This window comes from Equus asinus, chromosome 19, assembly GCF_041296235.1.
Source record: "Equus asinus isolate D_3611 breed Donkey chromosome 19, EquAss-T2T_v2, whole genome shotgun sequence".
NCBI classification, from domain to species: Eukaryota; Metazoa; Chordata; class Mammalia; order Perissodactyla; family Equidae; genus Equus; species Equus asinus.
The window spans coordinates 8469896-8485426 of record NC_091808.1 but is presented as its reverse complement, the minus strand read 5'-3'; the positions used below and the strand labels follow the sequence as shown (position 1 = coordinate 8485426).

The window sequence follows — 15531 nt, the reverse complement described above, 5'->3', positions numbered from 1 at the left end:
AGCACACCCCCGGGTGGGCGGCGTACTCCAACAGAGTCCCAGTGGGTTGGAACCTCTTTGTGGTCAGTGCCAAGAGAGATGGGAGAGAGCCCAAATGACGGGCATCACAGCGATCAAGGGGGAAGAGTTTCAGGGAGGAAAAAGGTTGTGGGCATTCTCTGCTGCTCAGTGGCATGGAAGAAAGAGGCTGGAGAAGCTGCTGAATTTGGCCGCGTCCTCTCCTCGTTTCACCCATCAGCCCCCTGGGACCACCAGCTCAAGGCTCTCTGCAGGCCTGGGGCTCTGTCTTATAAAGGACACAGGTTCCCATTAGAGGCTCATTCACCTGGGCAGAAGGAGCAACGGCTGGAGTAGAAAGGACAACATGTTACCGAGGAGACGTCATGACAGAATCTGCTCTAGAAAAGGACCAGGCCTGCCAAAACTGCCCTGGATCACCAGCGTGAATTGGGGTGTCAGGATTTTTTTTGGCCCCAGGACATTGTGCTGGGCAGAAGGGCCACCTCCTCTCTGGCTCAAGTGGGAACTCGGCCCCAGGAGAGCAGCTTATTTGTGGCTCTTCCCGTGAGACTCCAGAAGACTCCCTCCTGCCAGATCAGAGTCATAGCAACTGAGAACAATGCTGGACGGGCCGAGCGGGCTCTGCACAGGGGCAGGGGGTCTGGGAGAGCATCAGAAGCTGCTGGGGCCTGTCCTCCCCGAACTGGGCCACTGGTGGGGCCTTTCATCTCCTGCCTTCCTCTCGGGGCCACTCCGGCATCCGCCTGCCTCTGTCTCTTCCCACCCACTACCCCCAGTGCGGCAATTACTGCGCTAATTAGGACTCTTTGATCATCTTTAGAAATGGCCACATTGGGGAGGGACGCTGCCAAGCAATTAGGGGCAGAGAGGCTGGGAGCTCGGGCACCTCCTCGGGGGGTGGGGCTGCAGGGGACCCTCAGACACCCCCTGCCCCCCCTCTCTGGGAGTGTCTGCTCCCAGCATAGCTGTAAACTCCTCAGGGAATAGAGGCAGATGGGAATCCCGTCCCCTCATCCGAGCCCTGGAGACAGGGCCAGCCCCTGCTCACTAGGCCCCCTCTGCCTGGCCCCCAGCCCAACCGTCAGCTCTTCTGGCCTGTCCAGGCCCGTTTGATGGAGCCGCAGAAACAAGGGCTCCTTTGACAGCCAGGGGGGCCTCAGAGCTGGGATGATGAGACTTCAAAGGTGAGGGTCAAGCCCACTACCCTGTTCCCTCCCCCAACGCTGGCCCCCCACCTCCTGTGTATCCCTCCCTGTCTGTCCTCTATATAGCCCCCCAAGCCCCATTCTCTTGTGGGCTCCCGGGAGTTAAGGGCCAGGTGAGGGACTGACCAAGGGAAGCGGGTAATTTTGATGGAAGAGCATAGACTCAGATGATTTGGGGGCCAAGAGTTCAGTGCCCAGGGGCAGAAGGGCAGCGTGAGGCAGGCACCGAAGGATAAGCCCCCGGAAGGTGGACACCAAGGACAGGGTCGCTTGCCCAGCTCCTGGTCGCCATGCTGCTGGCTGTGCTGCTGCTGCTGCTGCTGCCCCTCTCAGACCCACGGTCGGCCCACGGGCACCCACTGTACATGCGCCTGCCCCCCAGCACCCTGCAAGGTGAGCCCAGGCTGGTCTGAGGGAGCGGCCGAGGGGGGAGGAGCATAGCGGAAGTGGGCAGGGGAACATGAGCTGGCCACCCACCTCCCAAGGACCCTTGGCCCCTTCTGCCCACCCTGCCGGGAGAAGGGGCCAGGAGCTGAGACCCAGGTGGGAGAGGAAGGGGGAGGACAAAGGTGGAAGGGAACGGTAGCCAGCAAGCACTGCTAAAGGATGTGCTTTCGGGAAGGTTCGCGTTTAGCGGGGAGGAAGGGGCCCAGGGCAGCATCCCCTTGGCTATCCAGGCCCAAAGGTGGGCAACTCGACCACAATTATTTTGTGTCAATAAGCCTGAGTTCTGTGATGTCCGTACCTTTGGGGTGCTGTTTTTCCTTCAAAGTTTTTAAGGAAAGGTCCTTTCCAAAGATTCCAGCCCAGCTCAGTTGAATAACGGAGATATCTTGGGCTGAAAATCTGGACCGCCTGCTCTGAGCGCTGGACCCTGGGGCTGTCCCTCCTCCCCATTCCGCCCCAGTGCGCCTGGAGCCCAGTCTTTCCCTGTGGGTCTTCCAAGGCAGGGCTTGGGGCTGGGGCAAGAAGGATGAACCTGAGGCTCCTCCCCAGCCACTCAGGACTTGTGCCCCATATCCCAGCAGCTCTGTCAGCCCAGGGGACAAAAGTGTTGCAGGCCGCCCAGAGGAGCGCCCTGTGGGCTGTAAATCGAGTGGCGATGGAGCTCCAGCACAGACTGCACGAGTGCCGGGGATGTGGCAACACCACCGCCCCATGCCCTGGTGAGCTTGCACTGACCACCCTTGGCGGGGTCTCCCGTGCACCCCATCCCCTCCCTTCAGACTTGACTCCCTCTTGGGGACAGAAACTGGGTGGTGCTGCAACCAAAACTACGCTTATGAAGGTCTCTCTAAGTGGAAAGGGCATGCCAGGCTTGGGGCACAGCATGTGCAAAGGCGGAGGGCAGGAACAGTCTGGGCTCCCTTGGTGAACAGTGAGCGGTGTGTGGCTGCTAGGGGGAGAGGGAACAGAAGGGGAGCCTCAGGGCAGAGAGAGAGCTCAGGCCCAGCCTGGGGTGGAGGAAGGGTGGGAGGGTGGCAGCGAGGCTCAAAGGTCTGTTTCTCAGCAGGACCTGGGCGCCCCAGTCCTCAAGGCCCCCTCCTCCAGGATCCACCTGAGCCAGGTGAGGCTGGATAGGCCCCAGGGGGCAGGGCTGAGAGCAGGGTGGACCCTGGAGAAGCCTCGATGGTGGGGACGGCCAGGACTTGTCCCTCGTGACGCCGCTTCCGCCTTTCCAGGGCCGTGTGGCGAGAGGCCCCCGGGTACTGTCAACGTGACGCGGGCCCATGGCCGCATCGTGGGGGGCAGCGCGGCGCCGCCCGGGGCCTGGCCCTGGCTGGTGAGGCTGCTACTCGGCGGGCAGCCTCTGTGCGGCGGCGTCCTGGTGGCGGCGTCCTGGGTGCTCACGGCGGCGCACTGCTTCGCGGGGTACGTCCGGCCCCAGGCCCCTGCCCAGCCCGGGTCCCCAACGCAGGATCCAACTCTTCCGGGGTCGTCGGGCCGGCGATTCGCGCGAGGGCCGGTCTTTGCTGCCCCCTGGCGGCGGCCCCCTCCCCAGCTCGCCGCCTGAGGGCACCCACGCGGCCGAGCCACCGCGCGGATCTTGGGGGGTGCCTGGCCGTGCGCATTCGTGCCGCCGCTTCTCCCCGGCCCGCGCTCCCTGCCCCCAGGCCGAGAAACACTCCGGCGGCGGGCTCGCTGGGTGATGCCCGTGGGCGGAGGGCGGGATCGCCGGGGGACCTCGCCGCATCCTTGTCCTGCGTATCACTAGCCATTCGTCCCGCAGTGCCCCGAACGAGCTTTTGTGGACGGTGACACTGGCCGAGGGTTCCCGGGGTGAGCAAGCGGAGGAGGTCCCCGTGAACCGCATCTTGCCCCACCCCAAGGTGAGAGGGCAGTCCCCAAGCCCTCAGAGCTAGGAAGAGCATCCCACGCCACACCCCGTTGACCCTGCGCCACTGCCCCCTCCCCAGTTTGACCCGCGGACCTTCCACAACGACCTGGCCCTGGTGCAGCTGTGGACCCCGGTGAGCCGGGCAGGGGCGGCGCGCCCGGTGTGCCTGCCCCAGAGGCCCCGGGAGCCCCCTACCGGCACTGCCTGCGCTATCGCGGGCTGGGGGGCCCTCTTCGAAGGTACCGGGCCGGGCCGGGTCTGAGTGGGCCGCACGCGTGCTGGGGTGATGGAGTTTGGGAAGGGCGGAGTGTCAGGAATCTGACCTAGGCCCAGCTGTCTTCGCTAAGTGCTGCTCCATCTTGCAAAGGGGGAGAAATCCAGGAATAGAGTGAGAGGGGGACCTCGCCAAGTGGGGGCCCCTGCCCGGCAGGCCTGAGCTCCCTCCGTCGTTTCCCTGTAGACGGGCCTGAGGCTGAGGCGGTGAGGGAGGCCCGCGTGCCCCTGCTCAGCGCCGACACCTGCAGAAGGGCCCTGGGGCCGGGGCTGCGCCCCAGCAGCATGCTGTGTGCGGGCTACCTGGCCGGAGGCATCGACTCGTGCCAGGTATGAGCCCCAATTGATCGAAGGTCGATGGATGGGCTGCTCCCCAGGGGAGGGACAGCCTCCTTTCCTTCTACAGTCAGACTGTCACTCAACTTCTTTGAGCTTCTGTGTCCTCATCGCTAAAATGGGTACAAAACTAACTCTGGTAGAGCTCAGAGCTGCTGGCATATGATGGGGGCGGGTCAACGCAGTGCCCTCTTTCTTGGCTCGGGTCCCCGCAGGGTGACTCTGGAGGCCCCCTGACCTGTTCTGAGACTGGCCCCCGCCCCAGGGAGGTCCTGTATGGAGTCACCTCCTGGGGGGACGGATGCGGGGAGCCAGGGAAGCCCGGCGTCTACACCCGTGTGGCCGTGTTCAAGGACTGGCTTCAGGAGCAGATGAGCGGTGAGCGCCTGTTCCTATTCCCCCGCCCGGAGTGTCCCGCTAACAGCCCTGAGACGTGCCCCTTTCCACCTCGCCCGCCCCAGCCCCTTCTGCGTCGGGAAAGCCTGTCTCGCTCCAGCGAAGGGATGAGGGGCCCAAAGCGGGCGCTGAGCTGGCCTCTGCTGCCCCCCTCAGCGGCCCCCTCCAGCCGCGAGCCCAGCTGCAGGGAGCTTCTCGCCTGGGACCCACCCGAGGAGCCGCTGGCAGCCGCTGCCACGCCCTGCGCCTTCTACGCCCACTTGTGCCCCGGACCGCCCGGCGCCTGTGCGCGCCTGGCGCACCAGCAGTGCCTGCAGCGCAGGCGGAGATGCGGTCAGTCCCGTTCCCAGGGCTGGGCCAGGGAGGTAGGGACCCTGGCCCACGTCTGACCGCCGCTCGGACCCTTGTCCCGCCCGCAGAGCTGCGCTCGCTGGCCCACACCCTGCTCGAGCTGCTGCGGGGCGCCCAGGAGCTGCTCGGCCCGCGCCCGGGGATGCGGCGCCTGGCCGCGGCCCTGGCTCGCCCGGCTCCGTCGCTCCGGGAGTCTGCCAGGCACCCCGTCCGCGAGCAGCGGCTGCACCCAGGTACCCCGCGCCCTCGCAGCCCAGCCCCGGCCCCACCCTTGCACGGCCGAGGCGTTTCCCTAACCCTGCGTCTCCCCAGGATCGCGGGCTGCGGGCGCGCGGTTCCCGAAGCGGAGGCCGGAGCAGCGCGGGGAAGCGAACGGTAATGACGCCCCCTGCCGGCCATAGGCAGGGGTGTGGGCCAAGGGCCGGCCGCGGCGGGGAAGGAATTGTCCCCTGGGTCTGCACTGCGAAGCGGTTACCCCGTGGGGCATGGGGCAGACCCGCTCTCCCCCTCCACCGCAGTAGGGCTGAGGACTCTTGGGGGGACTTATGGCTTTGGGCCCTCATCAGTATCAACAGAGATGCTGGGCTGGTGTTATCACTTAACCTCTCTGAGCCTGCGCCCGCATCAGCAGCCTGAGAAGTCCGCCTCCTGGGAGGCGGTCCTGAGGTAATGGTGGGAGCCCCACCGCCAGCTCCATGCTGGTGTCAGTTCTCGCTCATTCCCGGGGCCCCTCTTCCTGCAGGCTGCCCCGGGCTGGAGCCCCTTCGGCAGAAGCTGGCCACCCTCCAGGGCACCCATGCCTGGATCCTGCAGGTCCCCCCAGAGCACCTGGCCATGGACTTCCATGAGGCAGGTCCCCGGCTTCCCAGCCTCCTTCACGGTGGCCTCAGAAAGCTGACCTGACCAGCAGGGCGGGATGGGGGGTGGGGGGCGGGGGGGGGGGGGCGGTGGTTGTCCAAGGGGAAGGGGGTAGGGAGGGCAGCTGTGCGTGAGCTGGGGTGCTGGGGAGGGGGGAAGAGGGGAGTGAAGGGCCTTGTGGAGGGTGTCAGTGAGCAGGAAGTGTGTGGGGTTGTGAAGGGGCGTAAAAGAGGGGGGTGGGTCTGAATGGGAGTTTCTGGGACCAGGAGGAGAGGGACCTAGAGAGAAGTTGTGGGCTCCTGAGCTCTCTCCTCCCTCGCAGGTCCTGGCAGATCTGGGCTCCAAGACGCTGACTGGGCTCTTCCGAGCCTGGGTTCGGGCAGGCTTGGGGGGCCGGCACGTGGTCTTTGGGGGCCTGGTGGGCCTGGAGCAGGCCACGCTGGCTCGCAGTCTTCCCCGGTTGCTGGTGCAGGCCCTGCAGGCCTTCCGCTTGGCCGCCCTGGAGAAGGCAGAGCCCCAGGGACCCCAGATAGGTGCGAGGCAGGAGCGGGGGCTGGGGAGGACTGGCCACCACCCACTCAGCCCTCGGGTTCCCCCAGCCAGGCCGTGAGCCCTGGTCAGGACTTACTGCTCCTAGGGGCTGGGAGGGGTTCAGAGAGTACGATGACAAACTGTCACAGCCATCGTTAGCTGGTGGGTGAGGGTGGGGCAGGAGTCCCAGGCCCCATGTGTCTTCCCAGATTTGCCATCAGAAAATCACAGCTGCTCTAATAAACATTATTTATGACCCAAGGAGACAATTCTGGCTCTTTCTTGGGATGGGAACTGGGTGGGTGGGCATTAGATCTCTGGAGAGGGGCTGCCCAGGCAGGGCCTAGCCTCCAGAAGCAGTGTCACAAAGACCCTAGAGAGGAGCTGCTAAGCCCCCCATCTCAGCATACATGACTGCTTCCCAAGAAGTGGCAGCAGCTGACTGCCTGTCCCCACTCCCCATCCGTGGCTGACCAGCGCTGTCCCCCCATGTCCGGTGTTTCCATTCAGCCCCCAGCGTTAGCTGCGGTAAGTACCAGCCTGGGATCTTTGCCTCATGTCCTTGGGCTCCTGCCCGGCTGGCCAGTCCCTGTCCCCACGCCCTCATTGCCCGCCCTGGTTCTCTACCCTGCCACAGAGTCTAGAGGTGTCAGATTGCGTTTCCGGCTGCCTCTTCCCTTGCCCTCCTCCCCTGCACCTGTCCCCTCCTGCCACCCACCCACATTCCCCAGCCCTGGGGACAGAAGGCGCAGACACCAGAGCCAGCCAGAGGGACAGGATGGAGGGGCCTGTGGTAACACTGGGGCTGCTGGCCACCCTGGTCGTGTGTGGTAAGAGTGGGCATCACCCGCCCCGAGGGTCCCTCAGGATGCCCACCTGGGTCCCCCACTGCATGGTCCCATCCTGCCCCCTCCCACAGGGTGCTTCCTCCAGCAAGAGGCCCAACTCCCCACTCCCGCTCTGCCATTTCTCCCTGGAGGGTCCGGCCACCAGGACCCCACTGCTGGGGAGTGGTGGGACTCCCCCTGCTCAGCCCAGCTCCATGGCCCAGCAGGACCGCAGGCCAGCTTCCTTCCTGGGCCCCCGCCCAGTGCCCCGTCCCTGTCCCCCCCACCCCAGGCAGCTGGGGCCTGAACGAGGAAGAGCGGCTGATCCGGCACCTGTTTGAGGAGAAGGGTTACAACAAGGAGCTGCGGCCCGTGGCGCCCAAAGAGCGGGGCGTGGAGGTCTCGCTGGCCCTCACTCTCTCCAACCTCATCTCCCTGGTGAGGGGCCCCTTTGTGGCTGGGCGGGGGACAGGAAGGCAGGGACAGCTTCCCGGAGGCCTGGCTGTCTCCCAGACCAGGATGGTCATGGAGGAAGCTTGAGGCCCCCGCCAGGCCCATGGCAGCTCCCCTCCCCAGGAAACAGGCCCTGGCTGCTCCCGATGACCCGCGCTGCCCACAGGCCTCCGGCTGACACCCTTCCCCTCCAACTTCAGCTCTGGGGTGCCCCCCATGTCACACCCATGACACGCTTCAGAGGCTGTGTGCCCTCTCCTGACGGGGAGTGCTTGGGGCAGGAGTCTGGTTGGGCCACTGCCTGCCATGGTTTCCCCTGGGTGGCGGCCGGAAGGAGGCATCGGTGAATGTGTGCAGGGGTGGGGAGGGAGCATGGGGATGATGCGGACCCTGGGGGACAGTCCTCCTGTGTGATTACAGAAGGAAGTCGAGGAGACCCTCACCACTAACGTGTGGATAGAGCACGTAAGAAGAACACCCTACTCAGAGTGGGGGTGGGGGATAGGATGCAGGGCCCAGGCTCCCCTGTGCTCACTTCTGCTTGGGGATCCCCAGCCTGCCTCAGACACTGTCCTCCAGGAGGGGCTGGCTCCTCCCTACGGAGAAACCCCAGGCACAGCTGCCCTTCCCACCACCTAGATAGGGCCTTCTGGTAGATTAGGATTCTTCATCTATGGGAAAATTATCACAATATCCTGGTTTTATTAGAAGACATTCTCTGCTACCTATTAGAAGTTCATAATACAGATATAAATTTTCTCCATCCACTATGGAAATAGTGCTTCCTTAGTTGTGCAGTGCACATCATACACAGCTGTACATGACAGACTAGAGTCACCACTCTGTACCCACCTGCCCCAAACTCTTTTGTCACAGCTCTCAGACCCTGTGTAGTCTTCCCCCAGGGAAGTGGGCGAGGGGAGTGGGGGAGCCTGGACAACAGCAGAACCCACTGCTGACATTCTTTTCGGGCTTCCAGGGCTGGACAGATAGCCGACTGCAGTGGGATACCGAAGAATTTGGGAATGTCAGCATCCTGCGCCTGCCCCCTGACATGCTGTGGCTCCCAGAGATCGTGCTGGAGAACAAGTTGAGCCGCAGCCCTCCCTGGCCTCCCCTCCATCACTCCACCCGCCTTCCTTAAGCATCTTGAGCCGCCCCTTCCAGCCCCAAGTTTCTGATGCCCCCCCCCCCCACTGCCTCCCCCGGCCCTCACTGTGGCTCTTGTCTCCGTCCCCCAGCAATGATGGCTCCTTCCAGATTTCCTACTCCTGCAACGTGCTCATCTACCCCTCTGGCTACGTGTACTGGCTGCCGCCCGCCATCTTCCGCTCCTCTTGCCCCATCTCTGTCACCTATTTCCCCTTCGACTGGCAGAACTGCTCCCTCAAGTTCAGGTGCAGTCACTTCTCTGGTCACCTGTCATCCCAGGGCACCAGGGCCTGGGGGAGGAGAATGACGCACCCTCAGGCAGAGGCCCCTGCTCTTTCCTGATTAGAGGCCCCTTCCCTCAGTACGGCCCCTCCCCCAGTGACCCCCCATACTAGCTTCTCCCCCACCCTCTGCCCACTGCCCTCCCCAGTTCACTCAAGTACACGGCCAAGGAGATCACCCTGAGCCTGAAGCAGGAAGAGGAAGAGGGCCGCTCCTACCCCGTGGAGTGGATCATCATCGACCCCGAGGGCTTCACAGGTGCTGGGAGCAGCGGTGGGTGGGCGGGCAGGCCCCTCAGACACTCACCCATGGAGAGTCACGTCGACACCCCCCAGAGAGGCACATGTGCGTACACACACCTGGGACACAGACACACAGGGACAGAGATGTGCAGACTGACACAGACGGGCCGACACACACCAACCCACAAACGCACACACATGCTCTCACCAACACAAAGCCAGTGTGTCAAAAGGAAAAGAAACCCAACTTGGGGGATTGTATGCCAAAGGCACAGACAGGCGCCAGTGCCCCACTTCCTCCCCTGCCCAGGCCAGAAGGGTCCCTGGGGATGGATGTAGCCCACAGATGAGGGGGGCGACTGGTCTTTCTAACCCCAGAGAGCCCCCATCCCCTGTCTGTGACCAGGCTCACATCTTTTATGGGCCCCCCCTGCTCCTCCTGCCCATCAGAGAACACCCACATCCCACTGGTCCCCAGGCTGCTGCATGATGTTTGGGAAGGGGCTTATCTCCCTGCCTTGTCATCCCCAAGACTCCTTATTTGAACCTTATGTGGCCTCAGCTTCTGTGTTTTCCAAGGAGAAAAAAAAATCAGTCTCAGAGGAAAATTTCCCGCTTGCAGATCAAAACTTCTGTCCCAGCCCCCAGGGAAAGACACCCACAGACAGACCCTGAGCCCTCCTCTGCGCCTTCCTTAGGGCCCTGCAGGCAGGCCTGGCTGCTCCTGCAGTCCAGCTCATCTACCCAGCCCTCGCCCACCCCGGGGCCCCCTTGGCCCCCTTGCCTGGCCTGACCCCAAGGCATCCATGTGCTGCCCCCAGAGAATGGGGAGTGGGAGATCGTGCACCGGCCGGCCAGGATCAACGTGGACCCCAGTGCCCCGCTGGACAGTCCCCACCGCCAGGACGTCACCTTCTACCTCATCATCCGCCGCAAGCCCCTCTTCTATGTCATCAACATCCTGGTGCCCTGCGTGCTCATCTCCTTCATGATCAACCTGGTCTTCTACCTGCCGGCCGACTGTGAGCCTCAGCATCCGCCCCAGCTCCCCGGCAACCTGGGGCAGCCTCACCTCCTCCCCACGGGCACCTGAGCCTTGGCCACCCCAGCCCTGCCCCTTACCTCCTCCCGGGAACCAATGGGAGTCACCACTCCTGAGTCTCCTTGCTCAGGGTCCAGGCATGATGAGCATGTGGCCAGCCAAGGGGAGGGCTCTGTGACCCTGTCCGACATCCCCCAATTGGAAGGGCCCCTGGGGGTTCCATCCCTCGGGGACCTTACTTCTGCCTCTCATGATGGGCTTCCCAAGGACCCTAGGGAGAACCACTAGACTGTTCCTCTGTCAGAGCAGAGAGGGGATCTGTCATGGTCACCACTGTGTGACCGTGGGTCTGGCACACAGGAGGCCATCAGCTGTTGAGGCGATGGGCAGATGACAGGGTCTCTAGGAAGCCAGGGCCTGGGGGCACGCAGTCAACACTCACCTAGTTCTGGAAGGACACATGTCATCTCTGCTCCCGTGGCTGCAGAAGATTTACCACGAGCCGGGCATAGCACATCCCAGGGACAAAGCGACGCAGCCCCTGGCAGACCAGGAGTGTGGCCTGGGGGTGGTGGGGTGGGGGAAGGTTTCCTGGAGGAGGCGGTGCTTGATCTGGAGATGGGGTGGGAGGCACACTGCAGATGGAGCAAGGGCGTGGGGTGGGGCGGTGGACCCGTGACCCAGCGGCCTCTGCACAGCGAGCTCAGGAGCTCAGGTGGAAAGAGCAGGGCGGTGCTGGGCTGGAGTCTCCGAGTGAAGGGCTGAGAGAAGGAGCGTTGTCCTGCTGGCATCCTGGGAGCTTCCTGTGCAGAGCTGTGATTCAGGAGGGCTGAGTGGCAGGGGATGGGCTAACTGACAACAGCTGGTGTTCCCTGAGCTCATACCCAGGGCCAGGCGAGCCATGAGGTTTAAGCCAGACTCTTTCACTTCATCCTGGCAACATTTAACAGTTGAGAGAACTGAGGCACAGAGAGGTTAGGCTACTTACCCAAGGTCACCGAGCCAAGCCAGTAAGTGGCAGAGCCAGGATTTGAACCCAGGCCCTCTGACTCCATAGCCCATGATGTTAATCAGGGCACTATGGCACTGTGGACAGTGGTGCAGGGGCCACAGTGGGATGCTCTGGGCCCGGGCCCAGAGGTCGCAGCTAAGTCCGGGCTCCCCCAGGTGGCGAGAAGACATCAATGGCCATCTCAGTGCTCCTGGCTCAGTCCGTCTTCCTGCTGCTCATCTCCAAGAGGCTGCCGGCCACATCCATGGCCATCCCCCTCATCGGCAAGTGAGTGACACCCTGCCATGCCACGCCCCGTCTCGCCCAGCCCCTCCCCGCCCCGCCCCGGGGCTCCAGGCTGAGCATGTGCCCACAGGTTCCTGCTCTTTGGCATGGTGCTGGTGACCATGGCGGTGGTGATGTGTGTCATCGTGCTCAACATCCACTTCCGCACACCCAGCACCCACGTGCTGTCAGACGGGGTCAAGAAGGTGAGGGCTCTCGGCAGCCAAAGGCTGGAAACTGTCCCCACATCCCTCTGCGGTGAACTCGCACAGGGGTGTGCGTATAAGTACCCCTGCTCCACACGCCCGCGTGGACGGCTCCCCCAGGTGTAATGTTACAGAAAGAAGCCAGACCCAGAAGAGCACAGACTGGCGATTTTCTTTCTACGACGTTCAAAATGGACCTTTAGTGCTAGAAGTCAGGAAGGTGGTTGCCTCTGGGTGAGGGTAGAATTGATGTAGGGGAGGTGTGAGGGAACCCTTTGGGGATGATGTTCGATATCTTATCTGGAAGGTGTTTACACGGTTGAACACTTCTGTAAAACTTCACCTAGCTATATGCTGAAGATTTGCTCATACTCCTGTTTGTTATACCTCAATTAAAAAGGTGAGGACTGTGGGGCCAGGGGACCCAGGACGGGGCTGTCCTTGCTTCTCGGCCACTGCAGGGCCACCTGGCCGTTCTGGGACAGCTGAGGGTGGTTTAACAACTTTTGTGGGTTTTAAGCATTTTAAAAAGAGAGCTCAGCATTTGGGACATTTTTCTCACTTTTTTGTTTTTTATATATAATTCATTTTCAAGAAATGAGTTCTGCTCTGTGCTGTGAGTAATAGGGAGAGTTGGAAGCAATCTAAGTGTCCATCAGTAGGGGATCGGGGGATAATGACAGGGTCAGACTGGGGAGCATTTTGCGGCAGCCGGGGGTGGAGCCACAGATGTTTGGATGTGTGAAGGTTTGTAAATGGCCTTCCTGTGTCCCCCTGACCTGCTGCAGCTCTTCCTGGAGACCCTACCTGAGCTCCTGCACATGTCCCACCCGGCGGAGGACGGGCCCAGTCCAGGGGCCTTGGTCCGGAGGAGCAGCTCCCTGGGCTACATCTCCAAGGCTGAGGAGTACTTCTCACTCAAGTCCCGAAGTGACCTCATGTTCGAGAAGCAGTCAGAGCGGCATGGGCTGGCCCGGCGCCTCACCACCGCACGTGGGTCCCTGGTGGCCTGGGGCTTGGCCCATCCATGGGAGGTGCAGGGGGCAGGCCTCATGCCCACCTCTGGCTTGGTGTCCACAGGCTGGCCCCCAGCAGGCTCTGAGCAGGCCCAGCAGGAGCTCTTCAGTGAGCTGAAGCCAGCTGTGGATGGGGCCAACTTCATTGTCAACCACATGAGGGACCAGAACAATTACAATGAGGTGAGTATCGACAGAATTGCCATGTATAGGTGTTCAAGTAGTACACTGATCAAGTGTATCCTATCTTAAGGGGCACAGTTACCCTCAGAGACACATACCAACTTGGATGAGGGAGTTCATAGTGGGTGCAGATTTCAGGCCCCCCAGGGAGCACCAGCTCCTGCCTAGAACCCCACAGCAGGACACTGGGCCAGGCACACAGGCTCACAGCTCTGCCCTGTCAAAGCCACACTCTGGGCATCCTTTAGGGTCCCTTCTTCCTCCCAGCTGCCAATAACTTTCTGTCCCTGCTTAACTCTGAACATTATTTGGACCCAGCCAGACATTTAAAAGGCAGCCCTATGTGGTTCTTCAATATTATACAACTTTTTAAAATTCTCTCTTGAGAAAGGGGTGCCTTTTTCCAGTTCACGGAGGGGTAGCAGCCAAGCCCAGCGGCCAGGAGGGGTGAAGGGGAGGTTGGGGGCCGCTCAGCCTTCCTCAGCCCCGGGGCAGAGACTCCTGGCGCCCACTCCACTCCAGCCCCCGGAGCCCTGCAGGAGTGGGGCGGGAGGCTGTGGCTCTGTTCTTGCTCTCCAGGACAGACAGAACGACGAGCTCTGCCTGTGGCTGGAGGGGGCTTGGGCTCTGGACCTGCGCTGGGGACACGCCAGCATGTCCATCGGCTGCAAGCCCGAGGAGGCCCCCATGGATACACGAGGCTGTGCCTCTGTCACTGGCCCCGGCTTGGGGGTGGGTCTGCAGTTTGAGGGCCCTCCTCACCCCACTGTCTCTGCCCTCCACCCCCAGGAGAAGGATAGCTGGAACCGCGTGGCCCGCACCATGGACCGACTCTGCCTGTTCATGGTGACGCCCATCATGGTGGTGGGCACAGCCTGGATCTTCCTGCAGGGCGCCTACAACCAGCCTCCACCCCAGCCTTTCCCTGGGGACCCCTTCTCCTACCAGGAACAGGACAAGCGCTTCATCTAGACTGGGCCCACCTGGCCCAGCTCCCAGGGCAGCTTTGAGAGGGGCCCTTGGGCTGAAAGGGATGGGCCTGTGGGCTGTGGGGGAGTGGTGTGGACAGGGATGTCTCAGAGAGGAGAGGCCTAAGAGAGGAGAGGCTCCCTGGGGAGGCCAACTCCTGGCCCTGAGACTTGAGCCTGTTGGTCCTACAAGGCTGCAGCGGAGATGAGCCAGGCTTTCCTGAGACCAAGGGAGGGAGGGAGAGGCCGCAGTCCTCACAGCAGTTCCTTTGCAAATAGAGACAGGAGCCCCCAGAGAGGTCGGAGAGTGGACATCGGCTGTGGGGTGAGGCAGGACAATTTGGGGGGAGTCAGGGGGTGACTCAGGGGCCAGGGAGGATGCCACTCAGGCCTGCCTTTTGGGAGCCCTCTGTGAGGGGTCAGAAAGACAGAGGCCTCTTCTTGCCTCCCCCTCGCCCAGGTCAGGGTAGAGCGGGTGGCATCCTGTGCCTTCACTTCCCGGCTCCTCCAGCCACCCTTCTCTGGCCAGCCCCTCAGCCTCGGGCTTCTGAGGCCCCACCTGGAGCCGAGGTTGGGGGCACCTCCCTCTCCAGGCCCCTTAGGGAAGGAGGATTTTGGCAGAGGTGGGAGCACTGGGGTAGCAGAATGGCCTTGCCCAGCCCTTTCTGCATTGGCTGCTCTGTCTGGGTCCCTCCAGGAAGCTGAGGACCAGGGTGGAAGCATCCAGAGACCAGAGGTCAGCCCATCAACCTCAGGTAACATGCGCCACCCTAGATCCCCAGAACTCAGTCCTCCCCCCAGGAGTGTCCCCTCTTGGGCACGTATCCCTCTTCCCCAAAGCAGGGCTGCCAGGCAAGATCTGGGACATACTTAGACTAAAAGGTTATTCATTGTTCATCTGAAATTCAAATTTCACTGGGCATCTTGCATTTTTATTTACTAAATCTGGCAACTCTGCCCCAAAGGGAGCCCCCACCAATCCTATCCCAAGGGCCTGAGGCTGAGGCTGCTGGAGCTGGGAGATGAGGTTCTGTGTGGTAGCCCGCCTCCAGGATGGCCCCAGTGATCCCCAACTCCTGGTATTCACATCCTTGTGTGGTGCCCTCCCACACTGTGCCAGGATTGGTCTGTGTGACTGACAGAATGAGGCGGAAGTGATGGTATGTCACTTCTGAGATTAGGTTATAAAAGACATTGCACGGCAACCTCTCCCTCTCTTGCTCTCGCTCCCTCATTGTCACTCTCAATTGGATCTCTCCCTTTGGGGAAGCCAGCTGGCATGATGAGCAGCCCCACAGAGAGCCCCCAGGGCAAGGAACAGAGGCCTCCTGCCGGCAGCCATGGGAGTGAACTTGGAAGTGAATCCGCCAGCCCCAGCAGAGCCTTCAGATGAGATCACGGCCCCATGAGAGTCCCTGAGCCAGAACTGCCCAGCTACACTGCTCCTGGGTTCCTGGCGCTCAGAAATTGTGTGAGATAATAAATGTTTGCTGTTTCAAGAGACAAAGTTTTGGGGTAGTTTCTTACACTTGCAGTGTGACCTTTGGTGAGCCTCTCCTCATCTCATAACTTCAG

At 62.1% G+C, this 15531-nt stretch overlaps 2 protein-coding genes across 7 annotated transcripts; both read left to right on the top strand.

The window, feature by feature from the left end:
- Positions 1-1516: 1516 nt before the first annotated feature.
- PRSS56 (serine protease 56) lies at positions 1517-6566 on the top strand. Its single transcript, XM_070489145.1, has 12 exons — positions 1517-1619; positions 2252-2392; positions 2909-3098; positions 3457-3556; positions 3644-3803; positions 4025-4167; positions 4389-4548; positions 4726-4902; positions 4989-5153; positions 5233-5295; positions 5663-5769; positions 6101-6566. Exons 1-12 carry the CDS (start codon positions 1517-1519, stop codon positions 6386-6388), a joined length of 1797 nt encoding a protein of 598 aa, XP_070345246.1. The 3' UTR covers positions 6389-6566.
- A 456-nt stretch (positions 6567-7022) lies between these two features.
- CHRND (cholinergic receptor nicotinic delta subunit) lies at positions 7023-15531 on the top strand. Of its 6 annotated transcripts, none has more exons than XR_011495505.1 (13): positions 7023-7139; positions 7429-7574; positions 8013-8054; positions 8569-8678; positions 8831-8986; positions 9172-9281; positions 10087-10287; positions 11475-11586; positions 11675-11789; positions 12578-12782; positions 12870-12988; positions 13778-14711; positions 15231-15526. XR_011495505.1 is itself a non-coding variant. In XM_014862529.3 (12 exons), the coding sequence occupies exons 1-12, from the start codon at positions 7088-7090 to the stop codon at positions 13958-13960; spliced, it is 1554 nt and encodes a 517-aa protein (XP_014718015.2). In that variant the 5' UTR covers positions 7023-7087; the 3' UTR covers positions 13961-15531. The 6 variants fall into 6 exon arrangements, 1 of the variants encoding a protein (XP_014718015.2); XR_011495507.1 differs by having other exon boundaries at positions 8010-8054; positions 11759-11789; positions 15231-15524; XR_006515991.2 differs by having other exon boundaries at positions 8010-8054; positions 15231-15521.

Bases quoted from the DNA above. Each gene is read 5' to 3' on its own strand.
- CHRND (XM_014862529.3), top strand. From the start codon at position 7,088: ATGGAGGGGCCTGTGGTAACACTGGGGCTGCTGGCCACCCTGGTCGTG. The intron at 7,140-7,428 runs GTAAGAGTGGGC...CCCCCACCCCAG, and splicing joins GGCCACCCTGGTCGTGTGTG to GCAGCTGGGGCCTGAACGAG. The intron at 8,055-8,568 runs GTAAGAAGAACA...TCGGGCTTCCAG, and splicing joins CTAACGTGTGGATAGAGCAC to GGCTGGACAGATAGCCGACT.
- PRSS56 (XM_070489145.1), top strand. From the start codon at position 1,517: ATGCTGCTGGCTGTGCTGCTGCTGCTGCTGCTGCCCCTCTCAGACCCA. The intron at 3,099-3,456 runs GTACGTCCGGCC...TTCGTCCCGCAG, and splicing joins GCGGCGCACTGCTTCGCGGG to TGCCCCGAACGAGCTTTTGT. The intron at 5,154-5,232 runs GTACCCCGCGCC...GCGTCTCCCCAG, and splicing joins CGAGCAGCGGCTGCACCCAG to GATCGCGGGCTGCGGGCGCG.